The 21,455-nt window shown below is 49.2% G+C and overlaps 1 protein-coding gene across 1 annotated transcript in view; it reads right to left on the bottom strand.

Annotated features, from left to right (window-relative positions):
- ACSS2 (acyl-CoA synthetase short-chain family member 2) overlaps positions 1-21,455 on the bottom strand; it is a 31,357-nt gene that overhangs the window by 6,165 nt on the left and 3,737 nt on the right. The window contains exons 2-8 of the mRNA XM_010283429.1: positions 7,410-7,501; positions 6,766-6,869; positions 6,407-6,479; positions 5,527-5,602; positions 3,612-3,726; positions 2,024-2,062; positions 14-151 (exon numbers count right to left, since the gene is read on the bottom strand). Of these exons, the coding sequence (XP_010281731.1) occupies positions 14-151; positions 2,024-2,062; positions 3,612-3,726; positions 5,527-5,602; positions 6,407-6,479; positions 6,766-6,869; positions 7,410-7,501 (637 nt within the window). The remainder of the gene's footprint in view (positions 1-13; positions 152-2,023; positions 2,063-3,611; positions 3,727-5,526; positions 5,603-6,406; positions 6,480-6,765; positions 6,870-7,409; positions 7,502-21,455) is intronic.

The following is a 21,455-nucleotide window of genomic DNA, read 5'->3' as shown; positions in this document are numbered from 1 at the left end:
CTGGGAAGCATACCTTGGGTTTCCCAGTTGAACCACTTGTGTAGAGGATGAAGAGTTCGTCCTCTGAGTCGCACCACTCGGGCTCACACTCCGTGCTGGCACTGCTCATCAGCTCGTGCCACCACACATCCATGGCTGGGTTCCAGGGGGTCTGAGAAAAGCAGAAGATTAGAAACAGGCCCACCCAAAAGCAAGAGAGGGCAGGGATGAGGGGTGAAGCCCCCACCTCACCCCCCTCATGGACCATTGAGGCAGATGTTCACAGCACAGCTTCTGCCCCGGAGCTGCTTGCTGCAAACCATGCACCAGAGCTGCCGCTCCTACTCCCCAAGCTCCTTTTCACAGCCCACAGCCACGAGGAAAACCTTTGAACACAGACTGGCTGCAAGACCTGAAGCCGATTGTCCAAATCACTGGTAACACCGATAAATCCCTCTCCACAGCAGCCAGGAGAGGGCCTGCAGCAGCAGCTGCTCTGCGCTCCCACAGCAAACAGGCTCCTCCTGCCCTCCTGCGCTGCCTGAGCTGCAGTCGAACAGGGAAGCAGCAAGTCTCCCTCGGCACAGCCACACACCCACTGGTCCCGCACACCTTGCGGGGACCCTTATGGCAGCACAGCCCGTGACAGACAGGAACATGGTGGGCTCACCCCGCTTTGGCCCTGCAGACCTGAAAAAACCTGTTGTTATCTGGATTTTAAGGTAATTACCCTGGTAAGAAGTGACTGCTCCAATGTGGAACCACCCAGCACTGGCTGCCCGAAGGAGCTGATTGAGGATGACAGAGCTGTAACAGAGCCCCCAACACTTGTGGCTAGTGGGCAGAGGTCACCCCAAGAGTTGTGCTAGCTGGCTACCTCTGCAGGTGGCACAGTTCAGTGCGAGACCTAACTCCATCCAACCTTCTTGCTTTTCCTCAGAGGAGCTTGGGGGCAGCCAAGCACAGATCTCCACTTGCCACATCTCTGAGGGCAGGCATGCTGACCCAGGGCCTTGCAGCTCCCAGCTGGGGCACATCTCCTTGCAGCGCTAGGGCACTTTGGGCAGGCACAGCCTGTGCAGAGTCCCCACAGCTCCCTCAGCGGGGATGCATGGAGGCATGGAGAGCAGCCACAGGGACACACGGTGACTCTGCAGCCCTAAAGACGTTCATGTGCCATTTGGAGGTACCGGGACCCCACAGCCCAGCACACAGCTCCTGCACACATGGTGCCAGGGACACTAGCTGCTTGACAGCCTGGCATAACCAAGCCCACCTGGAAAGTTCTCACAGATCCCCAGGGCTCCTGGCTTTACGTGCAGGAGCAGCTTCCACGTTTGTCCCACCAGCAAGCTCCCAGCAAGGCACAAGATCAAGCAAGCACAAGGTAGGCTCACACTGCCCATCCAACAGTTGCTTTCTTGCATCCCTCCTTCAAGGATCCCTCCGTTTTAGTACCCAACTGCCACTGCCCCACAGAGGAGACCAGATCCACAGCACAGCATGCAGCCCCTGAGGCCAGGCCTGCCTCCGCCTGCCTGCTCAGGGCGGTCCTGAGGCCACAGCTCCTCAGATGGGGCAGGCAGAGTCCACACGTTAGGTCTGAAGTTCCAGGTTTTCTGCCCGTGGCACGCTGCCACAACCGGAAATTTGCGGGCGATCCCTGCCAGCCTCACCGCAAAGGGAAGCACGGTGCGAAAGCGGCTTTTAAAAGGCAGAGAGATGAACTGTCATCCAAACGCTGACAGCGCATCCCAGTGGTTCTGCATTTCCTCCTGTCAGCACACTGACGTGCGCTGGGGGGGTGGTATGGATGCAGATTAGCTTCCAGCAGCAAAGTTGGTGGCACTGCATTCACCCCAAAACCATGGGGAGCTCCGGCCGAGCGGCGAGGGGTATCTATTGCTAACATGCAACTGCTGGTAACCCGGTTAGGAAGGCATGTGTGGCTGTGCAGAGTCGGAGCAGTTAGGAAGGTGGAATGCCGGAGGGGGAAGCAGAGGGGAGGTGCCACAAGGAGGAAGGCAGTGCTGCATGTAAATACCTTGGGATGGAGTCTCTGTGAGCTCTCAGTCTTTTTTTCCTGTTAAAAATCCACAAAGAGGGTGTGAAAGTCGAGAAGCAGGGGATCCACAGCAGGCTTTGCAGGCAGGGAGCTGAAAGCTCACAGGCCCAGATGCTGGGAAACTGTCCTGGCAGGCTAGAGAGCGCTTGGATCTGGGGCCAGGCCAGGAGATGCCCTCTGAGCAAAAGCCTATCCGTTTCTGTCACCTTCCCTGGGTACCGCTGCCTCTGTGGCACATCGCAGAGGCCACCCCCTACACGTGGCCCGCTGGGTGCAGAAGCACAGAGCCGGCATACAGCCCACGGACCTGCCGATAGCGTTACACAAGCCAACGGCATGGTAAAAACACGCTCACGAGGGAAAGCAACCTTTATTAAAGTGTCTGAACAAGTAGAACAGCAAGAGCCAAAGGGTATGACCCCCCCTCCAGGCTCCTCCTGGGACATTCTGCACAATAATCTCACCAACAGTGACCAGCGCAGGGACAGGCTTCTCTGCAACCGCCCAACCAGGGAAAACTCGCACTGGAAGGCTGGTCTGCTCCAGTTTTCCCACCCCTTTGCTGCTACCTTGCCCTCACAAGAGGAAGGGCAGGGGAGACCAATGTAACACAGCCAGGCTGGCAAATGTTCAGCAACACCCCAATAAAATTAACTCAACATTACAGAACCCGCTGGACTGCTATCTCCAGGGATGTACACAGACCACCCCTTCTGAAAGCAGAGCTCAAACCTCAGATGCACTCCCCAAATACAACCCATTTCTGAGCAAGCAGCAGCCTGGGGATAACCCAATGCAAACAACCACCAAACACACAGGGACAGAAGACACCACTGCAGAACACGGAGCTGTTAGGTAGCTGAAAGCCACCTGTCTTAAGCAGATGAAGGCAGCAAGTAGCTGCCAGGCACAGCAGGACTGCACACCAGCCTCAGGAGCTCCACAGGCAGCCACGGCTCCACGACACCTTCTCCTCCTTCCACCCCCATCTCACCACATGCCTCTGGCCCACATCCTTTCATCTGGTTTCAATTGCAAGGGAAAGCCCCAGCCCCAACAGCTGACACAGTTACTGTGCCAGCTACACAAGAGACTGCACTATTCTCAGCATATGATTGTCGTCATGTTGGGCGGCTGTGTTGAACCCACACCACAAGCACAAGCCTCCTGTTTTCCCCTCTCCTGCTTCCACTGTCACAGCTACAGTGCAGTACAGCATTGGTCTTTGCACAAAAGAGATAAAGGCTAAAGAAGGAAAAGTCCTTCACTGGGTGGAGGAAAACAGGCATCTTGTCCTTGCCCCAGTGGCTTTGGAAGATGTACCCCGCTGTGCTCTCAGGGGACCTGTGCAGCTAGCGACGGTGTTAAAGGAAGCAGCAGGAAAAGGATCTTGGTAAGGCAAAGGAACCATTTTTCAGACCACTCGCAATGCAACAACAGCAAGGAGGGGAGAAAACGGAACAGGAGCACCCAGGGAAGCACAGCAGTGCTGTTGCACTGATTGATTTGCTGGGCTCAGGCCCATAGCAATAAAATCCCCCCTTCCCATCTCCCCCCAGAGGCATACCTGTATGTCCTGGCACAGCCTTTTGAGAGGGGGAGACTTGCTGCATGTTCCATCCACCGCTACCTCTTCCCTCCCCAGGTGCTTCACCACGATGCACTTTTTCAAAGGGGAGCCCCTGCAAAAGGCAGGAGCTGTCAGATCAGGCTGTTCAGGCAGGGGCTATGCCTGCCCTTCGTGGGCTTTACAGGCAGCACTGGAGGCAGAGCAGAGGTCCTGGGCTGCTTTTGTTGAGCTAGAGTGTATGCTGCTGTGCAAACTTCAAGCACACCATGAATTGCCAAGGGACACCAGCCACAGGAACAGAGCTTGGAGAATAGGAGGTCTGTGTACAGCCTACTGGGGATTTATCATGTGCGACCCCTACGGAGGAAGTGGGGATCTCACAAGCATCTCTCAGGTCACTGCTGGGGACATTCCTTAAAAATCCCAAATTTGCCTGCCTGTGACCACAAACAAGACCTCCCCCAGCACCCAGGGGGTATTAGGTGGCTGCTCCCCTCCCTAAATTTGCCTGCCTGTGACCACAAACAAGACCTCCCCCAGCACCCAGGGGGTATTAGGTGGCTGCTCCCCTCCCTAAATTTGCCTGCCTGTGACCACAAACAAGACCTCCCCCAGCACCCAGGGGGTATTAGGTGGCTGCTCCCCTCCCTAAATTTGCCTGCCTGTGACCACAAACAAGACCTCCCCCAGCACCCAGGGGGTATTAGGTGGCTGCTCCCCTCCCTAAATTTGCCTGCCTGTGACCACAAACAAGACCTCCCCCAGCACCCAGGGGGTATTAGGTGGCTGCTCCCCTCCCTAAATTTGCCTGCCTGTGACCACAAACAAGACCTCCCCCAGCACCCAGGGGGTATTAGGTGGCTGCTCCCCTCCCTAGGTGTGACCGACTGATTGATTCAGAAAGAAGAAAGGCTTCCAAAGCCAGATTATACATCAAGGAAAAGAGTGGGCATTTGTCCCCTCATGAGGGCCAACACAGCCTACGTATAATGCAAACAAAATGATCTTATCTCCCTTCAGCCCTGTCAGGGTACCAACACTGTTTCCATCAGTTAATTCCCAACTTCAGGATCACTTCTGTCCTCCTAGGTTCCTATTTTTACAGACATATAAACTTATCTTTTCAAGTTTTAGAGTTTCAAATGCTTTTAAAGAGTTTGGATTTCTAATATGCAGACTATCTACCCTAAACTTCCATGTTTGATCTAACTTACAAGACCACAGCCAGTCTCACACAAGCTGTGCAGACATTGTGTCTGTAAGCTTGGCAAAGTCATTTCATCATGATTATTTCCCTTTCTGTAAAACCTGATGATAGATCTGCCTATCTCTTTATGGTTTACAGTATCTCAGTGAAGATACTTAAAAAAATAAAGCAGCTTCACCATATACTTGTGTGCAGTCAGTCCCCAATCCTGTGCACACACTGGTGAATGTCAACTGGAGTGCCTGTTCCTCTTTACACAGCCATCTCCCAAACTTGAATCGTTTCTGGTTTATTTCATTACTATTGAATTAGCAGCTTTGGAGCAAGCCTCATCTGGACATGCCCCATGGCACTGTGTCCAACTGTTCACAACTGGTATGGTGGTGCACTATCCCCTCCCACTCCAACAGCTGCTGCTGCAGAACTGGGAGATCTGCCATGGGCCGTAACAATGGTGGATCAGTGACTCCAGCAAATCCTCACATCCAATACGTGGGCCTTCAGGTCAGAATAGACAAGAGGAAAGTTAAAAGAAAATATTTTTAGGACAAGGGAGTCAAAGCACGTGTTACTTCTGAAAGGCTCATAAATGTAGCGCAGTGGGGCCTGACCTGCTGCAGTCTGCCCGCCTATGGGAACTGCTGTTTCTGTTTGCGCAGGAGCAGATTCCGGCAACACTCTTCTTACAAGGGAATCAGAACTTACTTGTCTTTACATTTCTGCAGAGCTTCATCTGCAATCTGCTTCAAGTTGATCAGCTTGTCCCCTCGATAAAAGGCATCTGCAAAATGGTAAGGAAAACATTAGAGGGGCTTCACAGCCAAGGCAGCCTGGGACAGCTGGAAGCAACAAGCACTTGCAGTAGAGCAGAGCTCATGCACTGGAGTGAGAGAAAGCAGACAAGCAGCTGATGGGAAAGGTTTCTTAATACGCCCTTTTAGCCTACAGAAACAGATGCCAAGAGAAATGGTGAAATTCCTTCCCTGGGAGAGGTTCCAATTTGACCCATAGTGTCTTGGGAATATTCTGTGGGGAATAATCCAATGTGGCCAGAATACAGATTGCAAAGTTTAGTGGGTTCTTTCCATACCATAGACCTATTAATAAAAACATTATTTTTTTCACTATTGGAAAAAAACAGATGGGGAAATGAAGTGGCCTTACATGCAAACACTACCCCTCTCTTGAGCCCTGGCTTAGAAGCCGATAGCTGCAGCAGAAATTGCTTTGAAATTGGGAAGGGAGGGAATTCTCATATTAGGACTGCCTCATAAATGATACATCTTGCAAACATCTGGCTGATTTCGAGGAGGAACATGGATGAGAAGCGTTTGGAAACATGTTATTAGCAGCTGATGACATCATGCTTTACAGGACAAAGTGGGCGAGCTGCTTAGATGCTTCATTGTGTGTTCAAACTGGAAAACAGCACTCAAGCACAGCTACAAGTAGTGCATCCGCCTTGTGGTGGCTCTGCTGAAACACTGCCCCTTCCTCTTCCATCTCCAAGTGCATCTGGCTTCTAAAATAAAGACCTTTCAGACACGCAATAGTAACAGCTCAGGGGCACAGATGCATGTTTTACCTGCCGTGATGAGGAGAGAACAACCGCAGTCAAGAATCCGCTCGCAAAGAGAGTCTGCTGAGAAACCTGCAAACTGACAGAGATCACAAAACCACATCAGCAGAACACAAAAAACCCAACCCAAAAAACCCAACAGCAGCTATGCAGTTCACCCATGGTAAATGATACCATCAGGCACTGACAGAGAGCGCTCATTCCACAGTTAATGCAGAAAAGGGCTAGGAAACAGCAGCGTCTTATAATTTAGTTTCCATCCATCTCATGGGCAGCACCCACCTTTCCAACTCCTCTCCCAAAAACAAGAGCTGCTCCCCACAAGGAGCTCAGCTCCAAGAGCAACACAAAGGACTTGTTCCTACCACAATGGAGTGCAGAGCTCCAATCCTGGCACAGGCGAGCATGGCTACAACCAGCTCCAGGATCATTGGCATGTAGATGGAAACACGGTCTCCTTTTTTCATGCCTGTGGAGGGAAAATGAACGTGGCACTTGTCAAAATGAACATATCACATGTCAAAAAGAACATGATACAGAAAGAAACTAATGACTTTAAATCAACAGTTATATGCACACACAGCTGGAGCTGAACCAGCCTTGGGTTTCGCCTCTCAAGCCTCTCAAGGCTCTTGCAAGATGACTGCAGTGAACGCTCCGTGTTCTCACTGGATACAGCCCTTGAAAGAGGCAGAAGTGTAACCAGTGCCCACTGCTCATTGGAAAACCCCAGAGTAGGAAGTTTTGAGCACAGATTTCTTCCTGTACAGCTGACATGACCATCATTGATTAGTTTTCACAGAGAGAGAGAGATGACTCTCCAAAAGCGCATTGCAGAGCAAATCTGCATCCACCTTGCTTTACAACTGTGGAAGCAGGCAGAGAAGCAAAGTGTTTTGCACAGTATTACTCAACAGACTGGCAAGCACACAAGAAATGAACCCAGTCTCCAGAACTCTGATCTAATGCCTTCCCAGGGTCCAACGCTCCTATTGCTTCAGTTGCGTACCTTGGCTGCGGAGAACATTGGCAAACTGACAGACTTTGTGCAGCAACTCGCTGTATGTGATTTTCGCAGAATCCCCAGGTTCATTGCCTTCCCTGGAAAAGGAAAGTAGTATTTGTTACTGTACAAGCATTACAACATAAGAGTGACACTGCAAATTCAGAGGTGCTTACTGCTGTGGACAACATGTATGTCCTCACCTGCCCTTCTGAGCACACAGTAAGCAAACACAAGTAGTCCAATCCTGTACTAAAGTTCTCCAACAGTAGGAAATCTTAGTCCAAAGTCCCCATCCCTGTGTCAATCACCACACCTGAAAGCAGCTGAATACGTGCAGTGGAAATACATGGTACTTCCATAGAGGTAAGAAGGGTCCAACAGAACCAAAGCTAAGAGTGCACATGCTCAAGAGCAAGCCAGGATTTATTGCATGGAACCTTTGCTCACACGCACTTATGCCTGCAGGTATGCCTGCATGAAACATTGGCCAATGTTGTCATGCAGCAACACCCAGTAGGTATTTAAGATATATACCAGTAGATATTTAAGATACCTACCACCTGATGGACTGGGATGGGATGCCAAGGGCTGTCTTATTTTCCGAGGTCATATATAAAACCATGCCTGCTCTGCATTATTCTCTCCATGGCCCTCTATGGGCCAGCTCTGGGCTTCTGCAGCCCAGTGCCAGTTCAGTGGGACCTTGCCATTAGACACACAAGATGGGAAGAAGAGCCAAGAGCTGCACCCAGAGATGAAACAGGAGTGTCTCATCCCCAGGGAAATGGTTTGCTACCAAAGTAGAAACCAGCTAATTTTAATGCGACACAACACTTCAGCCATGCAAATGAGGTGGCACTCCCAACAGATCAGGAGATTAACAAAGAATTTGAAATTACTTCACACTCAGCAGAGCAGCTGCCTCCCACACCCAGGAAGGAGGGAGACACTTTCCCAAGTCTCTCCCCAAGACAGCCAGCACAGAAACTTTAGTGATCCATGAAAGAATAGGGGTATCACGCTTAGCTGATAGTCCCCTTGGAAAAGCATCCCCTCAAGGATGTGCAGCCAAATGAAAAACAAATACCGGTGCTGGGGAGAAGCCAGGAAGCACCCCCATGCCATGTCCTCCCTTGGGACTGCAGCCAGGCTCCATCTAACTCTGGAACAGAAACCTCACTTCTTTAACATATCAAACAGTCCAGAACATACAAAAAAAAAAAGGTACTGAAGTCTAGCTAAAACTAACCACTGTTCTCCCCAGTTCCCCCAGCAACACAAACAGAAGGAGGGCTTCTGTATTGCAGAAATGCATAAAGTATCACCCTCATTTCTCATGTAATTCTGTGCTGTTCTGTGTCACAGCACAACAGTGACCACGTGCTCCAGCAGTAGACACCATTCTGGTGGAAGCAGTGTAAGAGTTGGGAGAGCCTCACTGATACAAGCTCTGTGCCTCCTGTCCCCTGTAGGACAGGGATTTCAGAACTGGTGGTTACACTTGGATCATCCCATTCAAAAGCTACTCGTGCTGCTTACACGCTTGACTTATCCCTCTTGATACCTGGTTATACTCCTGGCTTCCATGACGCTCTGCAGCAATCGCGTCCATCAATACCTGCACTGATGTGCACAGAGCTGTGTTATCTTCCCTCCTGAAAGGGGATTCCCTCCTTGACCCTTCATACAAGTTTGGCCCCTTGTAAGTACAAAGAGGGGAGAAACAAGAATACAAAGGAAAAAGAAAAGTGTGGGAATGAGAACCAGTGCCCAGGGTAGGCATCTCAGCCCTGGTGTCTTCTCTCCAGCTTCCTCTCCTTTCGCCATCATAGAGGGATCATTAATCCCCATCAAGAGCATGACACAGAGCTAAATGACATTGAAACCATTAGATGGGGTCTTGGCTAGTAAAGAGAAACCAGGAAATCAGAGAGTTTCCTTTTTGATTTTATTACTTGAGGGTCAAAGGTCCAAGAGCTGATTTCAGTGCTGGACTGAGCAGCTGTAACTGATCTGGCTCAAAGAAAGAGCATCTGCTTCTGTTGCATCTGGCTGCATGCTGAGTACTTTCCCTCATTCTGCAGAGGTTTTCCTTGGTGCATCTACACCACATCAGCATTATCTAGGCTAGCGCTGTGCCAAACCTGCTTGGGTCCAGACGTGCAGTATCACTGCATATGCAGCTCTGCCCCTCAGCGATGAGCCTTGCTACGAAATATCTCTTAAAGACAATTATAATGCTTCCAAATGCAAGCTGGAGCATCCCAGCCCACTAATCCCTCACCTAAAGGTCTCTGCACTGGGGTCTGCTGGGCACTGCGGGCAGGCACTGTGCAACCCAGGCCCCAGCCCAGCATAAACCTGGAGAACAGGGCAGGGAGGAGAAACCCCCCTTTTCCCATGCTCTGCTGCAGCGTAGGATCTAATTACAACCTTTACTAACAGAGAAACACGTTAAGAGGGAAGACTAGCACAGGCTGTCCCATCTGGAAGACTTCCCATGTAAGGCAGGTAGGCAGGCAGGCAGCCCACGGCTCCGTGTGCTATTTGGGGACTTGGCTGAGAGCACGTAGGTTCCTGGTGCCATCAACTTGGTGGTGTAATACCTGCCTGAGAAGGGAGAGGAAGGCTCTGCTTTGCATGCAAAACCTGGGAGTCCTCTGACACCAGCCCTGCAATCCCACACCCCGGGAAGGCTCAGCTCTCTGCCTTGAACCTTCCCGGGCTGCACTCCTAATGCGTCTCCTCAGACTGCAACACAGCTCTGCAAAAAGGTCTCTGTGGGAACTGATTTGCTTCAGGCTGGAGCAGTCGTTGCTGCCACAAGATGGACTGATGGCAGGATGGAGACAGAGCCTATGTAAAAGGCTGAGCCGAGCACCCTAGCCGGCCAGCGGAGGGGAGACAGCAGCCAGGCCACAGCGAACTGTGGCTTCTGGGGTGAGCAGCCCTGGGTACCCCCTCCCGGCAGAGCTACACTACCTCCCGCACGTGGTACCTGCACGCAGGTCCCGGGTGCAAGACACTGCTCGGACATCCCTGCTCTCCCTGCACACAAGAAGTCCTCCAAGTCCTCCTCCTCGCTGGGCTTCGGGAGGGAAATTCGGGTCAGGGAGTGCACCCAGGCTTGTCCTCAAAGCCAGCATGCACAGGGCACCACGGGAGAAATGCAGAGCAAAGTTAAAGAGAAGTTAAAACTTTTGCAAGGATTTTCAGAGGGCTTTCAAAGTCATTTCCATTATTTGCTTGACTACGAAAGAACTCCACTAGCATCGGCGGGAGAAACCTCAGGCTTCAGATTTTAAGGCAATCTTGTGCTCAATAGGAAATGAGTCACATCCACATTTCTACAGGACAAGACGCTTCCTTTCACTGCATCTCCAGCAAAGGCCTCCGAGCAGTCTCTCAAGAGCAGGCAATTGCTTTAAGTCTCCCCGCATCTGAAAATAGTTTGGAGCGCCCACAGCAGCACTTAGATTGCTCTGTCCTCTTCTCTGGCACAAAAGCCCAGAGAATTATGTATTTTAGACGGTGCATTTAAAGGAATGCGCACTCGCACGCTACCAAGTTCTCTGTGCATCAAAAGCGAGCCTGTAAATTCCTGGCAGCAAAGTTCTGCAAGAGGCATCGTCCCTTTGGCGTCCACTGAATAAAAGCAAGAGCTGTCAGTCCTGAGCCTCTCACAGGAACTCACTTGTCCAAATTAAACTGGAAAAGAAACAGAAATAAAATTAAAGTCCTCACACTTGTGAAAACATTACTGTAGTGCTCACCTCCACACCCACAGTGTGCAGCCCGAGCCCTGCAGAATCCAGCATCCCCCCAATATATCCTTTTTTAAGAATGGTGACGAAAATAGTTGGCAACAGCATTGCTGTGATTGCTAGCGTGCGATCTTTGATCTAACAGCAAGCCTTCTTCTGCAAGGAAGAACCAATTTTCAGCTCTCCAAACTTTCCAGATACATCATTAGATGAAATACATGGTGAAACACAGTTTGAGCCTGACGTTTTTCTCATCTCCCTCAAACCAAGCCCTGCATTTAGCAACTAGTAATCCAAAATTTTACAGTATCATCTGGGTCACAGCAGGAATGTATTTGAGTTTTTTAGCACTTGAGAAGCCCATGTTTTACTGCATGTTGCGTGCACGCTCAGCTGGAAAAAAGCATTTTTTGGCCATATGGTCTCAGATGAACCACCTATCAACTAAGTAAATGCAAGTCCTTTAAACTAAACAGATAGATGACCAACTGGGGACCTTTTGAGGCAGGCTTTCTCCCAGAAATTTTTAACTGCCTGCAGCCATTCATTGCCAGGACCAGACAACCCAAGGGCATCAGGGACCACCACCACAGTCATGTGCAGGACAGTGGTGCAAAAGTCTGCACAAAACAGGTCCTTGTTAACATACTGGAGGAAGCACAGGCTCTGCAGAGCACTTATCAAACTGCTCCCTTCTGCCAGCAGTTAAAATAAAGGGGTCTCTGCCTCTGGACAGGCACCATCACACACACAAGCCCCACGGCACACGATCATGTGGAAAAGTCACCCTAGGCAGGGGAGGAAGAAAACTTCAGGTGAGAAACCTGAACACTTAATCACGTCCGTGGCAAAACCACACTTACAGGAGGATCATGGACCACCTGCCTACTCAGCTGGGAGTTTGACCTTGGAGATGCAGAACTGCACACCTATTTGACCTGGTGCACATGTAGCTAAATCAAAGTTAAGGTTCCCTGCACGAGTGACCACATCGGCTAAGCAAAAGATTTAGTGCTGCATATAAATTGCGCAGAAGGGAAAACGGTTTGTAGGAGCAGGCAAGGATTTCTTGAGAGCCACGTTGAGTGTTGACCCTGTGGAGCAGCCAGGGGTGAGGAGCAGCAGCGTGGGAGAAGGAAGCTGTGGCCAGATGTGCTTGTGGGTATTTGCACCAGAGCAGGTTACAAAGCTACCGTGCTCTACCAAGCATCAGGACTGACTACAGCACTTCTTGAAGTTCTGGTCTGCTTCAACCCCTCATCCTATAACCAAGCAAGCCTTACACTGCCCATCCAAGCAAGCTGAGCCCATCTCAGCTGTAGGATAACAAGCAATAGGGAGGGGTGGTAACTCCTTAACCTGCTACAGCTCAGTGGCCAAGAGGATGCACACTTCCCAGATCACCCAAACGGACCAAGCAAAGCTGACCTGAAAACAAATCTGTAATACTGTTTGGTTTCTCTCTCTCTCTCTCTCAGATTTTTAAGTAACAATTATTTGCATAATCTGTTTGAGTAACGGATGAGTACAGCTTCCCTGTGCAACACTGCCTCAGCACTTGCATGGAGCAGCAGGAAGCACAGGTTGCATCAGTGAGAATTATGGTTTTCAAGGTAATTGCAAATTATAATTGTGGTTTGCAAGGGTTATAAACACCACTAAGAGAAGCTGGCATACAGGAGAAAATGATGAAATGAAGCTGAACATGTGAAGTGTTACAGGTTTTCAAGATCTGCGAGACCATCTGCAGATACACAGGCAGTCAGAAACAGAAAAATCACAGACCAAAGCAAACCATAGCACAAAGCCAAAGCCTATCTGACCCCTGTAAGCACTCCCAGTGAGGGCCAAAGGGGCTGAAGACCATTTAAGTTTCTCCTCTAAGCTCCTGTGACCACATCACCCTCAAATTAAAGCACTGACCCAAATACACCAAGCACAGCTGGAGTGTGGAGCACCTGGAAGGTAAGTTTTCAGAGCAAAGCAACCCACCTCAAAGCCACCAGGATCCACTCCCTGACTGATAGAGAGGCCATGGCAGCCCACACAGGAGTTTTGCCTAATGCAAGCAAAAGGCCCTGCATTTCAGATCATGGAAAACACCCTTAAGTAACCAGGGACTCCCAGTTTGAAAACAGTGGGAGAGGGAAAGGACCTTTTCTCAGATGATGCAGCGTCACAGGGAGAATTTGCACAGTGGGGAACTGCGGAAAGCCTCCAGTAGAGCAGAGACTGGGACTGCGGGAATGTCTGCCCTAAAACACCTCTGGTGCCATCTAAACTAAAACACGATCAGAGCCCAACACACCTCCCAAGCATGGGGCAAAGTTGGTGCATGAGAGGCATGGGATGGAGACAACAAGTTCTCCAGCTCCTGTTCCACCAGCAGCCTGTCCCCAGAGCATGGTACAAGAAGGAGCTTTCCTCTACTGCAAGCTCCTGCGCGGTGCGACGTCCTCACGTGCAAGGTCATTGGGGGCAGCCAGACAGGCTCACGACTTCCCGACCCACCCCACATCCAGAATTAGAGCAGCTGAAATGCCAGGCAGAGCTTGGCAAGGATGAGCTCCTGCCATCTGAGGAACAGGCTCACGTGCACGCCGCATGGGCAGCGACAGCCCCGGGCCTTTCTGACGCCTGTCCTAGCACGCAGGGGCTGCGTGCTCAGCTACTATGGCTATCAGCTGCTCACAGACCTGCTCCTGCCATTTGGCCTTGGCTGTTTACAGGAGATCCAGGAAACCTGCGGCCTGAAGAAGTCCAGAACCAGCTTGGTAGTTTGGGAACAGCAGCCACCAAGACTTAAAAAATATGATTTCTCCCTCCACCCCAGCCTTGCTTATCCCATCTGACACAGAAAGAGCACTCAAATAGAGACAGGCCTTTAAAATCTGGCCTTGAGAAACATATTAGTTTGGAGAGACTAGCAGTGCAAGATAATCAGAAAAAGACATCATTTCATTGGGAAAAAAAATGCTTGTATTTGCATGGATTATTCAATATGGAAATGCTCCTAGAGATACCACGCAAAGCGGAAAGGTCTCCAGCAGGGTCTGGACCACCAACTCCAGGAGAGAGCCAGGGGTGGAGGCTTGAAACAGGTTTGCAAAAAACCTTCATGAGAACATTTCGTAACAGGATAGACTGCCCAGCCCTGCCCATGCTTACTGTCACCTATCTTCCACCACAATAATGCATGGCAGCAACTGCCCAAAGGCGTTCTAGGAAGGCTGAGATGCTTTTCAAGTAAAAGGTTTACCAGAAAGCTCAGACTCCATGGTCCTGCAGTCATGCTCAAATCCTGTTGCATCATGACAAGGATCAAGAAAGAAGAAGTTGTGTAACAATGCAGCGTAGCCTGGGAGGGGCTGGTGAAAAGGTTTTCCCACTATGTCCAGAAATATTTGGCAGCACTTTTGAGAGAAGACTGTTGAGTAAACCTGGCAACCGAAATGCCAGGGAAGAGGAAAATCTTACCAATTTAACAGCATCACCTTCTAAAACCATACAGTTAACTCAGAGACCTGCATTAAAACCACCCTGTGATCCTCCCCTTCAGTGCCCCCCGTACACATAGTTAGGACCTACACAAAGATCCACTGTCAAATCCATCTCTGAGCCAAGCCATCTCAACTCAAAGTTGATCACAATAGGATGAATGGGTTTCTATTGCTGTAAAGAAACCCAAACCAGGCTGGCAAAGAGCACCCGAGCGCCGTGCTCTGCAGAGCATGATGCACCATGTCCAGCCCCCAACGCCCATCCTCTCCAACCCAAAGGGGTCAACCGCAGGCATTACTGTGCCTGTATTTTACAACACAGGTAAAATGAAGCTTATTTCTAAAGGGCCACGGGGCCACTATCTGCTCTGTGATCAGGGAATTGGTCTTCTAGTCACCTTTAAAAAAATCACTGTATGAAAGTGCAACCTACAATGAAAACACCCAACACCCTGCATGGTTGCTAACGTCCCATAGGAAAAAAACATATCAATCTTTCTGTCCTTCCCTCTCATTAAGTACATTCTCAGCTACTCTTTCTATTTGCAGCCTTTCAGAACCTGGACAAGTACCAGAGGCATCTAAAGAAGTAGTATTTATCTTGTGCAGTCCAAACACTGTTCACTTCACCATACCCTGCGCGATGCCAAGAGCACAGAGCCCAGCTGGAGGTGGACACTGCTCCAAAATCACTCTATTTATTGACCCTCCAGAATTCCCTCCAATTTTCCCACTCAGCTGCCAGACTACGCCCTTAAATGCCTCAAGCCCCTTTTTCTAGGCTGTGGGATGCTCAGACATCTCTAAAGGAATCGACACCTCCCGGCTTACACTGCTACTGCTTCATCAGCCACCACAAGCAAGCCCATAAAATTGATGTGATGGGATTTGTAAAGCCTGCATTCACACCCAAGAGTCAGAACACTCAAGGGTAACATTTTTAGAGAAGGTAGGACTGACAGCAGTCGTCAAGCTCCTCTTTAAGGGAAATCTGCTATTTTGCCACATTTGATAAAATAAGGCAGTTGACAAGTAATACAGACCACACATCAATACCCCAGTGATGGTGTCAGCAGCCATTCTGCGCTGACGGGTATCTGCTCAGCAGCAAGGGGAACTCTGCTCCTGTGGCTTCGCATTTTTCCTACTTGCTTGATATTGAGTAACCATCAAGTCAAGAGGGTATGTATTAACTCTAATTATGTCCTTACTTTCTCAAGTATTGTACAACACAGGAGGACAGCCAATGAAGAAAAATTATAACTTTTTACCTATTTTATTTAGAGGAAAGTTTAAGATTTAAAAATAAAACTCAAAAACTTTTAAAATTATTGCATAGTGTTGCAACAGAGCTCATATGCAGTAGGTCACTGAGTTTGGCTGACCTCAGCCAGCACTTCTAACCCTGTGAGCCAAATCCACAGAACACTGCAGGAAGAGTGCGCGAACTTGACACGAGGCAACATTTTAGATGTTTACCATAAGTAATATTTTCAGAGGAGCACGGACTATTTTTACCAGTCCAATGGGAGGAGAGCTTATTCCAGCATAAGACAGCTGATTCCTTGTTTAAACAATTTGTAGTTGGACCACAAAACATATTCTGGATGAAGGTATAAAGTAAAATAGTCAACGAGCCACCTGCAGCTGGGAAACAACCCATTTTAGGAAATACTGCATCTCTGAGTGGAGCATACTGCCAAATTTTCAAGATCAGTGTTTTCAGAAACACTGAAAGCCAGACAAGCTGATTTCAGTGGAGGCTCAGAAAATATCCATCAAAGCAATGATAGGAAATAAAATTTATAATCGGATTTTTGGCGGACATTTCAACTTCATGCCTCAAACCTCTACAGGTGATGGCCTGATATCACCTGCTGGACTGTCATCTCCTTCTAGACAAGGAACATCTCTGAGAAGATGGTCAGTGGCAACAGAAATGCAGAACATGCTTCATTATCAGGTAGGCAGGTACAAAAGGGTAACCAGGAAGGCCATTAATTGCCTTGAGGGATTCCCGTAAAGAATGGAGGTGGCACCTACTAAAATGATGGGCTTTGAATTTACGGCAAACTTCCAGGGCTCGCCATTTCATACCACACCGCATTTCAACATTTACAACAAGAGTTGTACAGAAATGCAAACAGAGAAGTGAAACCGTGTTCCAGCTGTGCGCAGCAGTTCTGACGCAGAGCTGGGCACAGGAGGAAAAGGCAGGCTCATTGCCCTGGCAGCAGTGAAGAGGTCTTGTCGAAGCACTCGCAATCAATACCACAGCCTAACAGCTCTGCGCACAGAAAGCCCACCAGGCACAACAAATGCAACTACCCATGAGAAAAATACCGTGCTTGGAACAAGCACCCACTCACACCTCTTTTGGCAAAGTCTGATCACTTTTTCCGCCTGTAAATGTCACTACTCTGAGCAAGTCTCATCCACATCGAGCCTGAGTCCTTATCTACTTCTGCTACATTCACACCAGGGTGCCAGGGGAGACCACACAAGCCATTCACACAGCTAAAATAAAATAATCAGGTTCTCTAGTCTGATGAGCAAACTGAAGGCTCTGATCTTCCATGTCCTGAATCCATACAGGAGTTCACCATCCTCTCTGTGAACTCCATTTATCTGCCCCAAGTTTCAACTGTCTTGCCAATATTCACAATATGTCATCACTGCATAACCACAGTGCCCGTCCCAACAGTAAGCAAACTATTTTTAAAACATATCAAGGTGCCTGCAGTATCTGCCAGCGTTACAAGTTTCATAGACGTGAGAAAATCCAGGAGCTATTGTCTGTGCACGCACACCCCTTGCTACTCCCCCAGTTATTTATTGTGCAACCACATACCCAGAACCATGAAGAAAGCTGGCTTTGGACAAGGTATAAGCCAACATTTTAAGAGAGGGGTGCAAGAAGCAATTAATAAAAAAAAAAAATTAAACCCCTTGTGCTGGATCAACAGAACCAGAATCTGTCAGAGCAATGAACAGCATGAGGAAAAATACCAAAGACCACCATAATGGAAGACACAGGTCTCATTTACATGGCAGTATTACACTTCAGCACCAGGACATTCACAGCAGCTCAGCCAAGACCCACTCAGACTAAAACAAAAGACGATGCTGGGTCAAAACCAGGGGCCGGTGTTTCGTCTCCACGAACAGCAACAGAAGATGCTGTTTATCAAGGGCACATGCGGCTGGCCACTATCAGCAGTGCAGTTTCAACGTTGATTCCTGGGGGACCTGCTGCTTGTCCTGAAAAGTGACCGTTAAAAGTGAGGAAGCAAAGGTAAAGGCTTAATCAGCTCCATAGAAAAACCTTTCTTCCATTCACAGTCAAATTACTTGAACAACCCTTTGTGGGAAACCTCACAAAGGCAGTCTGAAAACAGCGATATCCACACGTTCAGTGCCACCCGCCTCGCGCTCCAGCAGGTTTGCCAGCAGGACTTCCCTTCACAGTAGCTCCATCACCTTTCCCAGTAGGTCGCACTGGTCCATGCACACAATGACCCGATTCCACTGTGCCACCAAGGATGCAAGTCGGATTTACCGGTTCCCAGGACCCCCTCTATTGCCCTCTCTAGACATGGTGGGGCTGGCAACCTCCCAGTCCCTGGCACGGCAGCCCTTTGCAGTAACACACCGCATATCCCGGCCAGCAGCTCTGCAATTTCACATTCAAGTTCCTGCCGTCCTCTGGGGCACATGCCATCTAATACTGGGCACTTCCTGACATCCAACTTGTTTATCTGGTCAAATACTTCCTGGATATTCCTTTGTATTTATATAGGCAGATGCTGTATCCCTGCCAGTAGCAGCTATCAAGGGTTTGAGAGCATAAGGCTGGGAGCAAACAGCTCCAACACAACCCAAATGAAAGCTGCTCCCCTGATTCAAGGCTGCTGCCTGTGTGTGTTCCCAAGCAGGAGAACTTACCACCTCTCCTCACTGCTCAGCCACAGAGCAGCCACACAAGTGCTGCCCAAGTGCCTTCTTTCTTTACAGACTTGACTTAACAGAGGAGAAAAGTCCCATTCTGCCTACAGGGGCAGGATTACAGGTTATTTGAGATCAGTTAAAGCTACTTCCAGTGAAAATCTTCAATAGTGCTGAACACCCTCCCACAGAGGCACAAGTCCAGGGGTGCTTCTGAATGGGCAAAACCAGAGGAGACCGCAGGCGCTGTGTAATCAATTGGTCACCAACCTTTAATACCTGTCCCCTTCCTTCGTTGCACTGTAGAGAACAGCACGAGGCGGAGAGCACTTTCCAGCTCCCCGCTCCTGCCCTGCATCCTATGATGGAAAAGGCTCTGCAAAGCAAGAATGGGGCTTGAGATCTCCAAACCAGCAAATGCACCATCCTTCCTGGCATCTCCCTGCAAACCAGTGTGCATACCTGGGATGAGTCAAGCTCTGCTTCCGAGTCAGTCCTCGGACGGGAAAAACAATTTCAAGTGACTCCAGCCTGCCAGCTGCCTGAGTAACATGGTGCCCAAAACCCTGACTCACAGCATCCGGGAAAGCACAGCCCACATACTGGAAGCCCACAGGACAGCACCTGCCTGAAGAAGGTGTTTTGCTGCTTTCACATACTTAGGTTCATTCCTTTGGCACAACCACTCACCTAGTAACTATCCTGGAGAATTCACTAGTAATACAGAGGACACAGGATGCAGCACACAAGTGCAAGCCATTAACAGAAACACTTGGGACAGGAGACCCTCAAGATATAACAGGAGAAATCTGGTGGATTCCAAGTCTCAGCGCACGCACACACATATAGCCTTTGGAAACAAGCTTCAGACCATGATCCCAGTGTTTTCCAGCCCCTCAGGCCAAACCAAGAATCTCCAAACCCTTAAGCAGGCATCATCACACTGCCCTGGGGCAGCATCATCTTCGTATCCCATCTGCAACCAAATCCACAGTAGGACAAGCAGGGTAATTACATTAAATGAGTTCATTTTGAGTCCAGCATGGCTTAGCTCTAACAGCCCACGGCTGAAGATGAAGACTCCATCCACCAATGGAGAAAAGCCAGGGAGCTACACCTGAGGACAAGCTATAAATTCCTCCTGTCCCAGTCTGCACTTATATACAAGCATCTGAACACAGCAGCTGTTTGCAGTACTGCCACAGCACTAACCACGCTGGTTGGTAACTGCCCCAGAACTGGAAGAGGAAGAATTCTACCAAAGAAATCAGGAACACACATAACCTGGATGTGTCTGAGCTACAACAGCTATTCCCTTTACTCCTTGTTTTAATGCCAAGGTTCTACTGATGCTCCTACCATTCCCACTCTTGCACCACCCACGCAGCTCAGAGTCAAAAAGGGCCCCATAAAGCAGAGATTTCTCATTTGGACACACGAGAAACACTGCTCTAAAGCATTCAGGCTGATGCAGCCAGTTTTGCAAACCTCCTTCCAGGCTGGAAGATTTCACAGAACCCACCAGAAGACAGCTACACTTTCTGTGATGGAAAGCTACAACTATCATTGCCCTTGAAGGAGAGTATCATAGCTTAATAAAACACAAATACATTCAATGCATTTTATTACCTACTTCAGGTGCACCTAATCTGCCCAATTTCCAGAAGCATTGTACTGTCCAGCAATGCTTCCAAAATAATTAATATCTGCCCTGACCACCAATCTATCACTCGCCACACGCAATAGGGAGATGGCACGGATTGCTGAGGATGCACCCCAGAAAGCCTCTCTGATTTTCAGGGCTGAGTAGGGCCACCCTACTCCATGGAGGATCTCCTTCAGGGAAAAGAGCTGTGCTGAGCCTTGGTAGTGCTGCAAGCATAAACCAAACACATGGTAACTTCTGCATAACGCTACTCAGTGCTGTAGAGCTTAGACAGGTTCCCCTATGGAAGTAATTCTTCCTCAGCAGTAATGGGGGAACAGCAGCATTGGGTATGGCTGTTTGGTAGCCCCGCAACATAGTTTTGACTGCTCTCAGCAGCCTGCAGGCACATGCCTGCTAACGTGTATCAGTAAAAGCAGCCTTTCCAATGGTTAATTTTTGTTCTTTAAATAAACTGTGCGATAGGGATGGGCTTTCACTACCAGAATAGCGCTGAAAGAGGCTGCATCCCTAGAAGTCAAGATGGACAAGTCATCCAGGAAGTTACCACAGAAATGAAGAGTCAGTTTTTCATAGACACTCAAAAGTCCTGAAGCCGGTGGGAGTAGCAGAGCCAAGTGCATCGTGCAGAAGCTGGCTACGATTAAGCACTTCTGAAAGTCTGCACATTAAGAACCAGCATCCTCAGTCACAGCATCTGTGCATGACAGTAACGGAAGACTGATACCTCTGAAGCTATCAAAAAACAGAACACAGAGTTGATCTGGGTCATGGAGACCAAGCACTTTGTTCTCAGCAATTTAAGGCAAGAATATTTCTACAAGCAGGAGAGGTACAGACCTTTACAGCAGAAATGCAACTGAAACACAGCTTCATCTGGCTTCATTTTTGGCTCTGAGATGGTACATCCCAGAATGAAGCACCCCATGGCAAAGCACAGCCACCAGGTCGAGGTGCACCAGCAGCCCATAGGGGTGGTCTTGTCCCACTGGGCCCCAGCAGCACCCTTAGACTGTACCAGTGTTTGACAATCTGTACCCTCCCTGGAAGGCTGCTGTCCAAAAATGATTTCCAGTTTCATAATAAAAATCTGCAGAAGGGATCTGGACTTTTTGTTTTGTTCATCCTTAAAGATGTATGGGAAGAAATCTCATAGCTACAAGCAACACTGCCT

The sequence above is a fragment of the Phaethon lepturus genome, unplaced genomic scaffold (genome assembly GCF_000687285.1).
Source record: "Phaethon lepturus isolate BGI_N335 unplaced genomic scaffold, ASM68728v1 scaffold33883, whole genome shotgun sequence".
NCBI lineage: Eukaryota > Metazoa > Chordata > Aves > Phaethontiformes > Phaethontidae > Phaethon > Phaethon lepturus.
The sequence above is the reverse complement of the archived record's forward strand: the minus strand, read 5'-3'. Positions and strand labels throughout refer to the sequence as shown.